The 15,888-nt window shown below is 45.2% G+C and overlaps 1 protein-coding gene and 1 pseudogene across 1 annotated transcript; one reads left to right on the top strand and one right to left on the bottom strand.

Annotated features, from left to right (window-relative positions):
* Positions 1–481: 481 nt before the first annotated feature.
* Positions 482–2,545, top strand: LOC127781907 (late embryogenesis abundant protein 19-like; annotated as a pseudogene).
* An 8,963-nt stretch (positions 2,546–11,508) lies between these two features.
* On the bottom strand, positions 11,509–14,506 carry LOC127763985 (uncharacterized). The gene is made up of 5 exons (XM_052288792.1): positions 14,362–14,506; positions 13,617–14,274; positions 13,294–13,483; positions 13,112–13,199; positions 11,509–12,964 (listed from the first exon to the last, which is right to left on the bottom strand). The coding sequence occupies exons 2-5, from the start codon at positions 14,256–14,258 to the stop codon at positions 12,298–12,300; spliced, it is 1,587 nt and encodes a 528-aa protein (XP_052144752.1). The 5' UTR covers positions 14,259–14,274; positions 14,362–14,506; the 3' UTR covers positions 11,509–12,297.
* Positions 14,507–15,888: the final 1,382 nt, after the last annotated feature.

Here is a 15,888-nt window from a genome sequence, read left to right as displayed (position 1 = left end):
AAAGAAACGGTACCAGTAGGATAAAATGCAACATGGATTCTTCCTTCTTTCTGCTTCTTAGTGCTTGTTGTTTTAAATGAATAAATGGATGAATGAATTAATGAATTATTTGTGGTAGTGGTAGTAATTAATCCGCTGGTTAATTCCACTTGACGGTTGCTTTTCGTTTTGTTTGCTTGGCTTCTCAGCCTTGCTTAGAGCAGTATAATAACAGGCTATAAGCCAGCTATAAAGATATTTTAAAAAAAATAAAGAAAGAGAGATAAGAACAGCGGGTTACAGATCTATAGTCAGCTGCAGCACGGACTCCAAGACGAAATGTATGTATGACAGGTGGGACCAAATATTAATAATATAGTAAGCAACTATGGTATGAATTAGCTATTACATCGGCTATAGATTATTCGGAGCCAGTAGTGGGCTATACTATTAAACTTGCTCTTACATGTGTCAGGCGGGCCCACTCGTCGGTCATCGCCCAATGCCCAGGGAATATTCTCTTCTTCTTCTATTCCACGTCCACGTGTATGGCCAGGAGTTGTTGTGGTGCAGTGGTGGTGAGAGCGAGCTCAGTCTGAGCTGGCTTGCATTTCGCTTTAGGCCGAAACGGGCTATACATATTTTCTTTCAGCCCACTATGATCCATCATCTAACTGATTGACGGCTTGCTCCTCCTTTTCCGGCTTCCTAAACCAATCTGGGCCTCGGCCCAAAAACATAAGACACTGCTAGGTTTGCGAATGCAGCAGCAAAATCCGAACGAGGGGGCATTTTGCAAAGGAAAAAGTATACCTAAGGTCCCTTAACTTGTCATCAAATTACAAAATCGTCCTCCAACCACAAAACCGGATGCAACTCATCCTCTAACTTACAAAACCAGTATAAACTAGATCACGGTTTTTACTCTGGTTTTGTCCAACGTGACTCAGCGTGGGGCCATGTGGGTCCCACATTTCAGCCTCTTCTTCCCCTCCCCTCTCCACCTCTCTCCTCTCTCTCTCTCACCGAGCAGGGCAACCGACGGGTGTGGGGAGGAGACCGGTGGGGGAGGCGGGAGACGGGACTCCGGCGGTCGGCGACGGGCGACGAGGCGGCGGCGGCGACGACGCGGGAGCAGGAGGGCCTCCCCCCACGCCGCCGCCGCCGCCGGCGGCGGAGGAACGCAGTGAGCTGCCTTAGGTGGGCTCTCCGGAGGAAGTCGGCGGCGGTGTGACGGCACATGCGGCGAAGGACAAGACCTCCGGCACGGCGTAGGCGGCGAGGGACAAGGCCGTCGAGAGCAAGGACCAGACTAGCGGCTTCCTCGGCGAGAAGACCGAGAAGGCCAAGCAGAAGGCCACCGAGACCGACGAGACGGCGCGGTGGAGGGTTCTGCATCGGCTCCCTGCACCTGTCCCAATTTCCATGCCGGCTGCCTTTTGTTATATTCTAATCATCGTTTTTGTTTATCAAATCAATTTTTGAACACAACCTTTTTTACTGAAGGATGATGAAACAATGCACAAGATCGTCTTCAGTAATCAGTAGTTCAGTGGCTGGAAGTTTGCGTGCAGCCTGTTGCGCTTGCACCCAGTGAACGTGCACGAGTACCGCCGCTCCAGCTGCTGCTTGTCCTTACCACCGCCGGCGGCGGCTTTGTCAGCATGGGCACGCTCTTGTACTTGTCACTGTGTCTACGCATGTGCATCTGTAGGTTCGCGTCCCGCTTGAGCCACTTGACGCAGATGGATCAGAAGCGCGTGTGCTGCATCAGGATTTCATCCTCCTCCGCCGGCGCCGCCAAGCAGAAGACCACCGAGACGGCGTAGTACACCAAGGAATCCGCCGTCGCTGGCAAGGACAAGACCGGTAGCGTCCTCCAACAAGTACACACCACTAGCAACCTCGGTTAATTTCTCCTTGTCGAACACCATTGTTGTGGATTTTGAGGAGAATTCGTTTGTGTTTCAGGCGAGTGAGCAGGTGAAGAGCACGGTGGTCGGCGCCAAGGACGCGGTGATGAACACGCTGGGATGACCGGAGACAAGGCCGTCAGCCTATGGTGGCAGCAGCAGTGGCTCACATCGACGGCACACCCAAGGGGATCCGCGGATGGACGACGGCGGCAACGCGTCACCATCGTCCTCGCTCTCCAGCGTCGGCGCGGCTTGCCCTCCAGCGTCGCAGCTTCCGCCATCGCCGCCTCGTCGCCCGCTGCCTCCTCCTCTCCCGCCTCGCCCCGACGACCTCTCCCCACCCGCCGGGCGGCTTGCCGCTTGCAGTTGCAGAGAAGGAGAAAAGTGTGAGAGAGAGAGAGAGAGAGAGGAGGGATGGAGAGGAAATGGAAGAGAGAGAGAGGGTGCTGACGTGGCATCCTAACATGTGGGTTCCACGCTGAGTCAGCTGTCACGTTGGACAAAACTGTAGTCAAAACCACCGATGGATCTAATTTGCACTGGTTTTGTAAGTTGGAGGATGCGTTATATCCAGTTTTGTGGTTGGAGGACGATTTTATAATTCGATGACAAGTTAAGGGATCTTCGGGGTACTTTTTCCTTTTGCAAAACTGGTGATGTCGGGTGAGGGAGATCTCAGCCGTTAGATGAAAGACGTGCGTCTATTCTGCTGCCTCACGTCACGCCCCTCCCCTCCCGTCCCGTAAACGCCACCTCACTGTCGCCGGCCACGGCCGCCGCTTCTTTCGTCGGCGCGCCTCCTCCGCGGCCCCACTCCTCTCCAATCCTACCCTCCGTGGTTCCCTCCTCTCGTGATCGCCGCAATCCTCGATTCAGTACACAGCAAAATGAAACCACGATGATGAACAAGAGGTAAAGCAAATCTCGGCGATGATCTTGTCTCTGTTGGTGCTCGGCGGGCGGCGGCGAACGAACTACACAAAACCGTCCAGCCGTCCTGCTTCCACATCTGCCACTCATTTTAATTTCTCTATGCAGTATATATAGGAGTACTCCAGTTGTTACTGAATTCTGTATCTTCCAAATTAGAACCTTCAACCTTGGGAGTGCAAGGATTACAATAGTCGAGAGATGAGTATTGCATCTCATTTATAGGAACTTCAGTTTTGTTCATATCGACTGTATCATATCAATACTGTCGAACACCTATTAGTAACTGTCTGATAGCTTTCCTGTTGTACTTCTCATTCTTAAACAAGCACCCACGTCCCATATCCCCCGTACGTTCTAATGCTAGTACTTGGTTCGTGAAGAGTATATCTGCCAAGTCAATACTACTTACTACTAAAACTAAGCTACAAAATCACTTGTCAGTGTAAACAAATAAACTTGAATACAAGCAATCAAAATTACTCTGGTAAATGAATCGTCACAAATGTGTTTCGGTGCTGAATCTTTTCTTTGGTGTCCCTATCCCCCGCAGGATGCAGCTGGGAAGATTTCTCAGTATTGCTTGCGTGGAGAATTTCTGATAAGTAGTTAGCGCTCTAAACACAGCTTAAGGAGTTCCAGAAAAGTAATGCTGCAGCTACTCATATAGAAGGAGTATAAAATTGGAGCCAAATGAAGGACCTGGGACTGGTAATTGCTTGAAACCTTTGATTAGCTGAACTCATATCCAGTAAAATATTGCTTACCGACACTACAAGAAAAATACTTTTGTAGAGATATTTTTCTAGGACTATAGAGACACTTTTCAAATGCCTTTACAATACTATAGAGGCATTTTAAAAAAGTCTAATAAGTGCCTTATGGTGAATTGTCTCTACAAACGAAGAGGCATTTTATAAAATGTCTATAAGGTGGTAGAGACATTAAATTGTACCGCAACCATATGAAACCAATGTAAAAATGAGAATAAAATATTTTCCCTTGTTTTTGCCAATCCTTGAACTCATGATCTCTTGAACAAATCATTCTTATCTTCTTTGAACAAATCATTCTTATCTTCAAGGCACTAACCAACTCAACCCCATGTCATTCATTGTATATGTTTATGTCTTAAGTTACTTATATTTAGCCATTTAGTATATTTTTATTGTAAGAAGTGTTTCTACAGAGTTTAAAGTGTCTCAAGCAAATGTCTTTACATGTTAAACACATTTTAAAGTGCCGAAAGAATGCCTCTACAAGATAAAATCTAATAAAATGTGCTAAAAATATTTCTAAAGAGTCTCTAGAGTAAAAATTTTCTAGACAATTTTGAAAGTGCCTCTATAAAGTGTCTCTACGCTATAAAACTCCTGATCTTAGAGTTTTATATAAAGTGCCTTTATATAATGTTTTTGTTGTAGTGCGAAGGTAATTGCTTGAAACTTTTTATGCATAGTTTCATAGTTTATGATACGTTCCATGTATGCTTTGTTAGTGTGAACGCAAAATATGATCTTGCGGCTAAACCTAAAGTCGGCAAAGAGATATTTTGTTTAGGGCGATCGCTACAGTGATCGATCTCTCATGAACATCCCTGATCGGGGGATTACCGCCATACCCTAGTGTCAGTTCCCCCTGTGTGCAGTGGCTATAAATAGAGATCAATACCTAAGTGTTAAACCCTAAGTTTTCTCTTGCTACCCGATCAAGAAAAACCCACTGAAACACAGGGAAGAACCAAGACACGATTCTCTCTGTGCTTCAAATTAGAAGAGAAGAAAGAAGAACAAAGACACAGAGATGGGAACTCCAGGAGATCAAGGTATGATCCAATCCCATTTCAATTATTTCAATTTGTAGTTCCACTTTGTGCCAAACCGATCCAAAGCATATCCAACAATGGTATCAGAGCACCGGGTTGGCCTCAAATTGGAACTCAATAAGTGTTTATGTTCAAGTTGTTCTTCGTGTTCATGCCCAAATCCCTCTATTAAAGTTCAGTTAAGCCCAAAATCATGCAATCCCGAGGTGTAAGAAATGAAATTAGGCCGACTAGGGTTTCGGCTTGAAGAGATTAGAAGAAGGGGAAGGCAAAATTCATGCAAATCTTAGATAATTCCCCAAGAACCGAAACCCTAGCTACAGTAAGACCCCAAAATTTCCCCAAATCATGAAACCCTAACCCTAAAATCAAGGGGAAAAAGGAGCACGGGGGGCTTACCTAAGGGCCATGGTGGCCGGCGGCGACCACCGCGTCGCCACCAACGCTGTAAGAGGCGAGCGCGCGCCCGAGGACTTGGTCCCCGAGCGTCCTCGCGACCCGTCGTGCTGGCCCGGCTCCTCCTCGCATGCTCGTCGCCGGCCTCGTCTCGCCGTCGCTGCCTTGCTGAGGTAGCCGTCGCCGCCGCGGATTTTCCTTGCGCGAGCGACCGACGGGTGCTTAGGGCACCGTCGAGCGTTGCTCGACGGGGATGCGCGCCAGATATGGCGGTACGCAGCCCCGGCAAGCAAAGCTCGATGGCGCTATCTTCGACCCGTCGTGCGCTGGCTCGCCGCCATCTCATTGTCGCCGCGGGTGCGAGAGAAAGAGAAGGGGAAAGAATGGGGCTAGGGTTTCGCGGGGGGGGGGGGGGGGGGGGGGGGCGGTTTTGTCCCGCGCGGGAGCGATCCCGGTCGTTCGATGAGATGGACGGCTCGGATCGGCTCGTTCCCGACGCGGGCTGATGAGGCCGTGCGGGAGGCGGCAAACGTAGGCCCAGGCCCAAGTTGATGGGCCTGGAGCCCAGGCGGAAGGCGGCGCGGCAATAACGGGCCAGGCCGCATTCGGCCTGGCTCGAGAAAGCGGCCCAGTTCAAGATTAAAAAAAATGTGTGGGCTGCATAGTAACGGGCTGCATAGTAATGGGCCTAATTAAAAGAATTGGGCTGAGATAATATTACAATTAAAATTTTCCTTTTTGAAGAATTATGATTATGATTTTTTTGTGTTTAAACATTGAAGAAATTTTATTATGTTTTAGTTAATGATAATAAGAATAATAAGTGACTTTGTTATGTAATAAAATTCTCTTTCATTTATTTATTTATTTTATGATTATTACATTATGTTTATTACTTAAAGTTATTATTGTTTTATGTATTATGAGTTTATTTCCGCTACAAATAAATATTATAATTAAGTGTGACAAATAATTGTCATTCTGGCCAAAGCTGATTGACTTTTATTTGATCACAAAATTTATTAATTCAATTCAAATCTGGCCAAAGCTGTTTTGATTGAATTAATAAAAGGAGTTTTAAACAAATTGATAAAGTGTGGTTTGTATTTATTATTCTGGCCAAAGCTGATTAATAAATACTTATTCACAAAATTTTATTGTTCATTTCCTTCTCTGGCCAAAGCCGTTTTGTATTTGATCAATAAAACAAGGTACTTATTTAGCTGTTGATTCTCTCTTATGCAGCATCTTATGCCTCACAAATTGCCGGAATAATGGGCAATATTGAACAACTTAATGGAAGTAATTATGCTTCATGGAAGGAGAAGCTGGAAATTACTCTAGCTCTGTTGGATATTGATTATGCCCTCCATAATGACCCTCCGGTTGAGCCTAGACCGGAAAATGAGAATTATGAGACCCTAAAAAGGAAATATGATGAAGTAAAGGCAAAATGGGATATTTCAAACCGTAAATGCCTTATGATTATCAAGAGCTCCATTATTGACGCAATAAGAGGAGCAGTCCCAGATACTCAGACAACCAGAGAATATCTTGCTAAAGTTGAAGAAAAATTTAAAGGCTCTTCTAAGGTTTATGCCACCACTCTTATTAAAAGATTGGTCAATGAAAGATATGATTTTACTGGAAATCTGAGGGAACATATTATGAAGAAATGTCACAGGGCTTCTAAGCTTAAACCAATGGAAATGGAAATCTCTGAAGGTTTTCTTGTCCATTTCATTATGTCATCTCTGCCCCAGGAGTTTTCTCCATTTACGATCAATTATAATGCAATGAAGATCAAGTGGGGCATTGATGAATTAATAGCCATGTGTGTACAAGAAGAGGAAAGGCTTAAGGCAGAAAGAGTTGACCATGCAAATCTATTTAAACACTCTGAGAAGAAAAAAGTATAAGAAATTTAAGGAGTATTTGTAGCCTAAGCCTAGTTAATTTAAAGAAAAGGGGCAATGTTCAAATCAATCCCAGCAGAATAAATCTGGAGGAAATCCCTATACAGAAGAAAAGGGAAAAGAAAAGGATGGGTGCTAGTTTTGTGGAAAGAGTGGACACCGGCAAAAGGACTGTATTGGGTCTATGAGATGGCTTAGTAAAAAAGGTACTGATGTTATTTCTTTTGTTGATGAATCCCTGAATATTGATTATGCCACCAATTCTTGGTGGATTGACTCAGGAGTGACAATTCATGTTGCAAATTCCTTGCAGGGATTCGCTATAAGGAGGACCCTAAGAAGAGGGGAAAGAAGAATTAGAGTTGCTAATGGAGTTGAAACTGAAGTTAAGGCCATTGGAGACTTCACTCTCACACTTCATACTGGCTTTAAACTTCAACTGCATGACGTCCTTTATGTACCCTCTATGAAAAGGAACTTAGTTTCAGTTTCACGTTTAGATAACGGTGGTTACTATTGTACTTTTGGAAACAATAGATGTATAATTATGCATGATAATAAAGAGGTTGGTCTCGCCATTGGACGGGAACAACTTTATCAAATTTCTGTGTGCGATGCCACCTATAATGTTGACTCCTCAAATGCAAATGTCAGTACCAAACGAAAACATAACGATAATGAGACTTCTTCGAAATTATGGCACTATCGTTTGGGCCATATTTCGAGGGGGAGAATTGAGCGTCTCATTAAAGAAAACATCCTCTGTCCTTTGGACTTCTCAGATGCAGATGTTGATCACTGCATTGATTGCATCAAAGGAAAATATTCCAAGCAAATCAAGAAAGGTGTAAATCGAAGTATGGGAGTTCTGGAAATCATCCACACAGAATTGAGCGTCTCATTAAAGAAAACATCCTCTGTCCTTTGGACTTCTCAGATGCAGATGTTAATCACTGCATTGATTGCATCAAAGGAAAATATTCCAAGCAAATCAAGAAAGGTGCAAATCGAAGTATGGGAGTTTTGGAAATCATCCACACAAACATCTGTGGTCCATTTAATGTAAAGTCAGTGGATGGATTTGATTTATTCATAACATTTACCGACGACTACTCTCGCTATGGATATATCTATCCAATCAAAGAAAGATCTGAGGCATTAGACAAATTTAAAATTTTCAAAGCAGAAGTTGAGAATCAACATGATCGAAAGATCAAAATTGTAAGGTCTGACCGTGGTGGTGAATACTATGGTAGACATACTACTTATGGTCAAATTCCTGGACCTTTTGCGAGGTTCTTACAGGAAAATGGCATTAAGGCCCAGTACTTAGCACCGGGCGAACCCCAGCAAAATGGAGTAGCTGAAAGGCGTAATCGCACTCTTATGTATATGGTACGAAGTATGTTAAGTCACTCCCCTCTGCCGGTAAAGTTATGGATGGAAGCTCTTAAGACAGCTGCACACATTCTTAACAGGGTTCCCAGTAAATCAGTTCCTAAGACACCTTTTGAGTTATGGACTGGGAAGAAACCAACCCTGAACTATTTTCATGTGTGGGGTTGTCCCGCTGAAGCACGAGTTTTTAATCCAAACATGGGAAAATTAGACCTCAAAACAATCAGTTGTCATTTTATCGGTTATCCTGATAAGTCGAAGGCATATAGATTCTACTGCCGAAATCAGTTTACAAAGTTTATTGAGACAAGACACGCTGTGTTCTTGGAAAATGACATAATCAAGGGGAGTATGACACCCAGAGAAGTTGTTCTGGAAGAGAAACGGAATTATGTTCCAATGCCTATAATTGAAGAACCCGTTTTCTCAACACATACTCATGTTGCACCTTCAATAGAAAGAAATAATGATTCAACACCTGCTGAAGCTCCTGCAACTACTTCTAGTAGTGTATCAAATGATGAGAATAATGAGAATGCTCAGCAGCCCCAGGTTGTGATAGATGAGAAAAATAACGAACCCGTCAGAAGATCACGACGAGTTAGAAAGTCAGCGATTCCAAGTGACTATGTCACTTACATGAATGAAGAGGTGAATGAACCTATGAGTGAAGAGGTGAATGAGCCTATACTAGATAATGATCCCATCTCATTTAAAGAAGCAATGAAGAGTGAACATTCGTCTGAATGGCTAAAAGCTATGAAAGACGAAATGAAGTCCATGAGTACTAATAAGGTCTGGGACTTAGTAGAAATTCCCGAAGGAGCCAAAACAGTTGGCTGCAAATGGGTCTATAAGACTAAACGTGACCTCAAGGGAAATATCGAAAGGTTCAAAGCAAGGCTTGTAGCAAAAGGATTTACGCAAAGAGAAGGGATTGATTATAATGAAACACTTTCTCCAGTCTCTACTAAGGATTCGTTCAGAATTATTATGGCACTAGTTGCCCATTATGATTTGGAATTACACCAAATGGATGTTAAGATGGCATTCCTGAACGGTGATTTGTACGAAGATGTATACATGGCACAACCAGAAGGTTTTGTTATGAAAGGAAAAGAACATATGGGTTGTCATCTAAAGAAATCGATTTATGGACTAAAGCAAGCATCAAGGCAGTGGTATCTAAAGTTTGACCAAATCATAAGACAATTTGGTTTTAAGGAGAATAAAAAGGATGACTGTATATACGCTAAGTTTAAGGAGAGTAAGTTCATCTTCCTAATATTATATGTCGATGACATACTCTTAGCCAGTAATGACAAAAATATGCTACTGGAAACAAAGAAATTTCTGGCCTCTAAGTTTGAAATGAAAGATCTCGGTGAAGCCACTTATGTGTTGGGTATAGAGATTTACCGAGACAGATCAAATGGTGTTTTGGGGCTATCTCAGAAAGCATATACTGAAGAAGTATAATATGCATAATTGTTCAGCCTCGCCTGCTCCTATAATGAAGGGTGATAAGTATGGAAAATTCCAATGTCCTAAGAATGAGTATGAAGCTGCGCAGATGAAGTCAATACCATATGCTTCAGTTGTCGGAAGCATAATGTATGCACAAGTATGCACTCGCCCTGACTTAGCTTTTGTTACCGGGATGCTTGGCAGATATCAATCTAATCCAGGTCTAGAACACTGGAAATTAGCTAAGAAGACCTTGCGTTATCTTCAAGGCACTAAAGACCTCATGCTCACATATAGAAAGTCTGAAAACCTTGAAGTTGTCGGTTATTCGGACTCTGATCTTGCAGGGTGTATTGATGATAAGAAATCCACGTCAGGTTACATATTCACCCTTGCAGGGGGAGCTATATCGTGGAAAAGCTCCAAACAAAAAGTTACTGCATCGTCGACAATGCAGGCTGAGTATGTGGCATGTTATAAAGCTACTGGGCAGGCAATATGACTGAAAAACTTTATCCCGGGATTGAGAGTGGTCGATAGTATATCGAAACCACTCAAATTATACTGTGATAACAAACCAGCAGTATACTATTCGAGTAGCAACAAATCAAGTGCTTCTGCCAAGTACATTGATATCAAGTACCATGTTGTGAAAGAAATGATCCAGGATCAGACAATAAGCGTTGAGTATATGAACACTAAGTTGATGTTAGCGGATCCACTCACAAAAGGCCTACCACCCGTTGTATTTAAAGAACATGTTGCCGGCATGCGTTTGGTAGAAAAGCCTTCGATCCTGGAATAAGAAGGAACCTATATGGCACTGACTCCCCATAAAAAATAAGACGGACTCATTTTGAAATTAAATAGGAACCATAGTCACTTGGTTCAGTGGTGCTTAATTGACTACTGTAATCTAGTGTCTTGATATACTGTTTTGTTGAAAAGTGAGTCCATAAGTGTGTATAAGCCTAATGTAATAAGTTCAAAGAGCTCGTAAGATTAAAGAAGTTTATTTTAAAATATAATGGTATGCTATAGTCACTGGATTCTGTGATGCTTTATATTGGTCACTGTAATCTTTTGTCTTGGTATACTATTTTATTGAGAAATGGACTTATAAGTTTAGCCTCACGATCAAGGGGCAGAATGTTAGTGTGAACGCAAAATATGATCTTGCAGCTAAACCTAAAGTCGGCAAAGAGATATTTTGTTTAGGGCGATCGCTACAGTGATCGATCTCTCATGAACATCCCTGATCGGGGGATTACCGCCATACCCTAGTGTCGGTTCCCCCTGTGTGCAATGGCTATAAATAGAGATCAATACCTAAGTGTTAAACCCTAAGTTTTCTCTTGCTACCCGATCAAGAAAAACCCACTGAAACACAGGGAAGAACCAAGACACGATTCTCTCTGTGCTTCCAAATTAGAAGAGAAGAAAGAAGAACATAGACAGAGAGATGGGAACTTCAGGAGATCAAGGTATGATCCAATCCCATTTCAATTTGTAGTTCCACTTTGTGCCAAACCGATCCAAAGCATATCTAATATGCTTAACATGTAAAGCTGGATGGATACCTTTTGACTTTGTCATCATATGCTTCTGGGTTCCTTCATTCATCTTGCACATTATGTTTTGCAGGCCAGAGAAGGTTCTGACGGCCTTAAAATTCTAGTATCAACAAGTCAATTTCGGCCCTGTTTAGTTCCAAAGTTTTTTTTTCCAAACTTCTAACTTTCCATTACATCAAAACTTTCATACACACACAACTTTTCTATCACATCGTACCAATTTCAACCAAACTTCCAAACTTCAGTGTGAACTAAACATTCATCTGGATTGCTGAAGCTTTAGCGCATTACATTTACAACATCTGCCGTGAAGTGGCTGGATTTCAAGTTCCAAACCAACTAGCTGAATGGCTCGATTGCAAATGCAGCAGCAATCCTCCTGTCCTCTCCTCCTACATGGTACTTTTACTACATCTGAATCTCCTTATTCATCGGATATATACAAGTTTGCACAGGACCACCTCAACACAACAGTCCATTCATCAGATAAAACAGAAATTTCAAACTTTCATGTATAGCAAAGCATTCATGCCACGTGATCAGAACAATTTCTATCACCGCGAAAGCAGGTTGAATTAGTCAAGCAAATGGTTGTCTTACCCCCATCATGCAAAACACAAGATAAGATAATGATAAAAAAAACAAGTTAAAATGAATAATAACGGATGGTACTACTTGTACTCAAACTAGAGCGTAGCACTTGCTCAAGCAGAGGTGTTTTCTTCCTTCTGTGGCTGATTGACTACTGTATAGTATGGATGTCAATTTATGTCACAGGGAGGAGGGCAGAACAGCTTCATATACCATGAAGCAAAAGAATCCGCATCTCTATCCTGGAACTTCCTTTCCTAAGCTTCTCAATGCCTACAACAAGCAAAAGAACAAACTAGCAGGATTTAAGGGTTCTTGGCCTTTATCCTAAGCTTCCTGGCAATGGCAGCCGCTCTCGGGTGACTGGGCTTCCTGCTGCTGCCATCGCCACTCTGCTCCATCTCTACCCAGTTGATCACCCTCAGTATCAGCGACTGCGGGCAGCAGCAGCTACTCTGCTTCCGCCCATCCGCCGTCGCCGACGCCTTGCTCTTCTTCTTCAGGCCAGTCTCCAGCGCAGCCTCCACGAAGTCCATAAACCAGCTCGACGCCTCACATTGCATCTGCTTCGCCAGCCTCAACGACGACCCGAGAGCACCGGTGGAAGTACTACCAGAAGAAGATCGCTTCTCGTCGCCGTCTTCTCCGATCTTGTCTAGTACAAGGCACTTTCTGCTGGCGTTGGAGCTCCGGTTCTTGCCGCCGCCGTCATCCAGCGTGCCCGGCGCGAACGACACCGACTTGGACACGCCCAGGGCGCCTCTCCTCTTGGACAACGACGACCTGTTCTGCGCAATCTCCTGCAAGACCGGCGGCTCATCGGCTGCCACGGCGCCGGCCATCGAGGTGGCCGCCTGGATCGACTCGATGTCGGTCACGGCCTGCACGGCCTCCTGGTGGAAGCTGAGGAAGCTCTCGAAGCAGGTGGCCGGTGCGTCGGGCCTCGCCGTCTTGCTCAATTCAGCGAACATCCTGGTCCGGTTGACCAACATAGAATCGATCACTCAATGATAAGTAATACAGCAACTAGCACCTCAATCGAATTTGCTTGCAAGCGAGAATCGCCACATTCACCATTGCCATCAGATAGAGAAGGAAAAGAGAAAGAAAGGATCGTACTTGTAGATCCTGACTACGTTGTCCGTGGCGGAGGCGTTGCGCAGCGCCTCGAGGGCGGCCTTCTGAGCTTGCTCCCTCTGCTCCATGGCTTCCTGAATCAAGGAACGAAGTGAAATCAGCAACCCAATCAGACGACTGCATCAGGACGCTGCGAATTCAGGATGGAAACTGAGTTGAGGGACTTGCCTTCCCCAGGAGATTGAGCTTCCCGGGCACCGGAACGCGAGTGCTCGTGGATGGCCTCTTCTTGGACGACGTCGCGGAGCTGCAGAGCTCATCATCCGAAGACGGTGAGGAGGGTTCTTCCTCCTTGGGCGGCGCTCTTCTGCTCATCGCCCGCGAAGCTGTGTAGCAGCTCATTGAGATCTTCTCCTGCACCGCACAGATAATCAATCGTCTCTTATCACAACTTGTGGATGAAACTCCAATTGCTCAATTATTCAGAGAAGAATCAAATCGAATCTAATCGAATTGAAGAGGGAGTATATAGTGGTGGGTTACGGACGGCGGGGAATGGGCTCTTGGGGATCTTGGGGTGGTCAGGAGCCCTGTCGGCGACGAAGCTCTTGCTCCTGGTGATCCTGGGGAGGACGCTGCTGCTCTTCCTGAGGGAGGAGGCGGTGCTCCGCGCCGGTGAGGGCGCGGGCGGTCTCTCCTTGACGGGCGTCCTGTCTTCGAAGTTGAGCGTGGTGGGCTTGATGACCCTGGGGGAGGCGAGGATTCCGGCATGGTTCTCGGGGCCCCAGGAGCCCCTCCTGGGCGCGGCGGGCTTGGCGCGGGTGGCCGGGTCGGGGGTGCCGACGACGAGCGGGTGGCGGCCGGGGAGGGGCCTGGCGCCGACGATGACGGGGACGGGGGAGCCCGGGTCGAGGCGGTCGAGGTGGACGAACTGGCCGAGCTGGAGCTTGTTGCTGAGGACGAGATCGGCCTGGGGGAGCGGGAGGGTGGCGTAGATGGAGTGGGAGGAGTCGGAGACCTTGACGTAGAACTTGCCATGGCGGGGGAGGAGGTCCTTGTCGTCGAGGTCGGCGGGGACGATGTCGGTGACCTGGAGCAGCGCGGTGCGGTGCTCCCCGACGGGCTTGGCTGCGCCGGCCTTCATGCCGTCGAGCAGCTTGAGGAGGACCCCGGCGGATAGCGTGGTCATGGCGGGGCGGATCGATCTGCGATTGAAGGCGTGGGGCGGGGATGATGAAATAGAGGCGAATTATTGGATGGATGGAATCTTGATGATGAACAAGAGGAGATACCTGATCGTGATTCTGATCTTGATCCGATCGAGCAGAGGTGGAGCCGTGGAGGAGAGAATTGGGCGAGGTGGAGGAGGAAGAAGCTGGTTGTGAGGAGGAGGAGCTGAGGAGGAAGATGGAATCCAGAGCAAACACAACCAACGGTCCGTTTGCTTCCTTTTCTTGTGTTGTGATGGGCTTTGGAACGTTACGCACCCCAACGGTCGACTCGCCCCCACCCCCGCGCCGCTTCCCCGCTCTCTCTTTTTCTTCCTTTTCTTTATTTTCCCCTGCCTTTATTGTGCATTTCGTTTTAAGAAAAAAAAATACTACTCGAGTAAATCAACCCAAGCCACGTCACGTCCCAGGGGGCTACTCCAGCTGGATTTGCCAAGCGGGTAAAGCTAGTGCCTCATCGTTTGGCTTTTTAATGGCTTATTAGAGAATAAAAATGAATTTATAGGAAAAACTTTTATATATATATGTTCTCGGTGATTTAAAAGCCAATGCTGAAAAATAAACTACGTTGAAAATACCTCAAAATCAATATCAAAATTAAGTTTGAAAATTCAAATTTTGGTTTTTTCTTTGGTTGAATAGGCCATCTGATGGGAGCCCTAATCGACCCCCATCCCCTCCCTATACGGCTCCTCTCCCCCTTCTTTCTCTCCTTCTCTTCCTACGACACCATAATTTTTTAAAAAAATAAAAAAAGTAGTTAGAAAAATTTATGTATAGAAATACTATATATATAATATTTGAATTCAAATTCAAATTTGAGTCGAATATATAAACTTTTGACTTATAAACTTTGGGTCTCTAAACTTTATGTGTATAAACTTTAGATGTGTAAACTTGAGGTGTACAAACTTTAGATTCATAAATTTACTAAAATAGGAAAGTAATATGGTGCGAAAAAAGGAAACCACGTGGAGGTGGAGGAGGAGGGGAGATTGATCGCCCACTAGCTTTTCCATTGCGAAGCAGCACATAGTATGGTATAGCACAGTTCAGTTCTGCTTGGTCATTTCGTTATCAGCGTCTCATCAGAAATTAAAATAGAAAAACAAAATGCCTGGACACATACCGTACTAGTACAGGCAAACTACAAATCGGACGTCTCCTTCAATTGTCTCAATACAGAAAATAGGAGAAAACGAATTCTCCTTCAATTTTCGTTCTTTCGCAAGCATTTTGTTCTGAAACAAAAAATTCTACATTTTTCTCCGAGAAAACAAAAAAAAACTAAAATCCTCTCGATGGACAGACAAATAACGGTGGGCTTTCTTTTAAGAGAAGAGATGGGAGAGCGTTCGGCCCAGGAAGAAGAGCGGCACGATGGAGGGTGGTTTTTGGGCCGTGGGCTGAATGTCAGAAACGGCCCATCGGGAACCCAATCAATCGTCTCCGTCTCCGCCGTTGGACGACCTCTTCTTTCTCCTGCCCCAATGCCGCCGCCGTCGCCGCATCCTCGGCGCTCCGGCTGCATACAATACATGCGCTGTTGCTCTCTCCTTCCTTCCTGCTTAATTGCTTCGTTCTTCCTCC

The sequence above is a fragment of the Oryza glaberrima genome, chromosome 1, assembly GCF_000147395.1.
Source record: "Oryza glaberrima chromosome 1, OglaRS2, whole genome shotgun sequence".
Lineage (NCBI taxonomy): Eukaryota > Viridiplantae > Streptophyta > Magnoliopsida > Poales > Poaceae > Oryza > Oryza glaberrima.
This window is presented reverse-complemented; position numbering and strand designations above follow the sequence as displayed.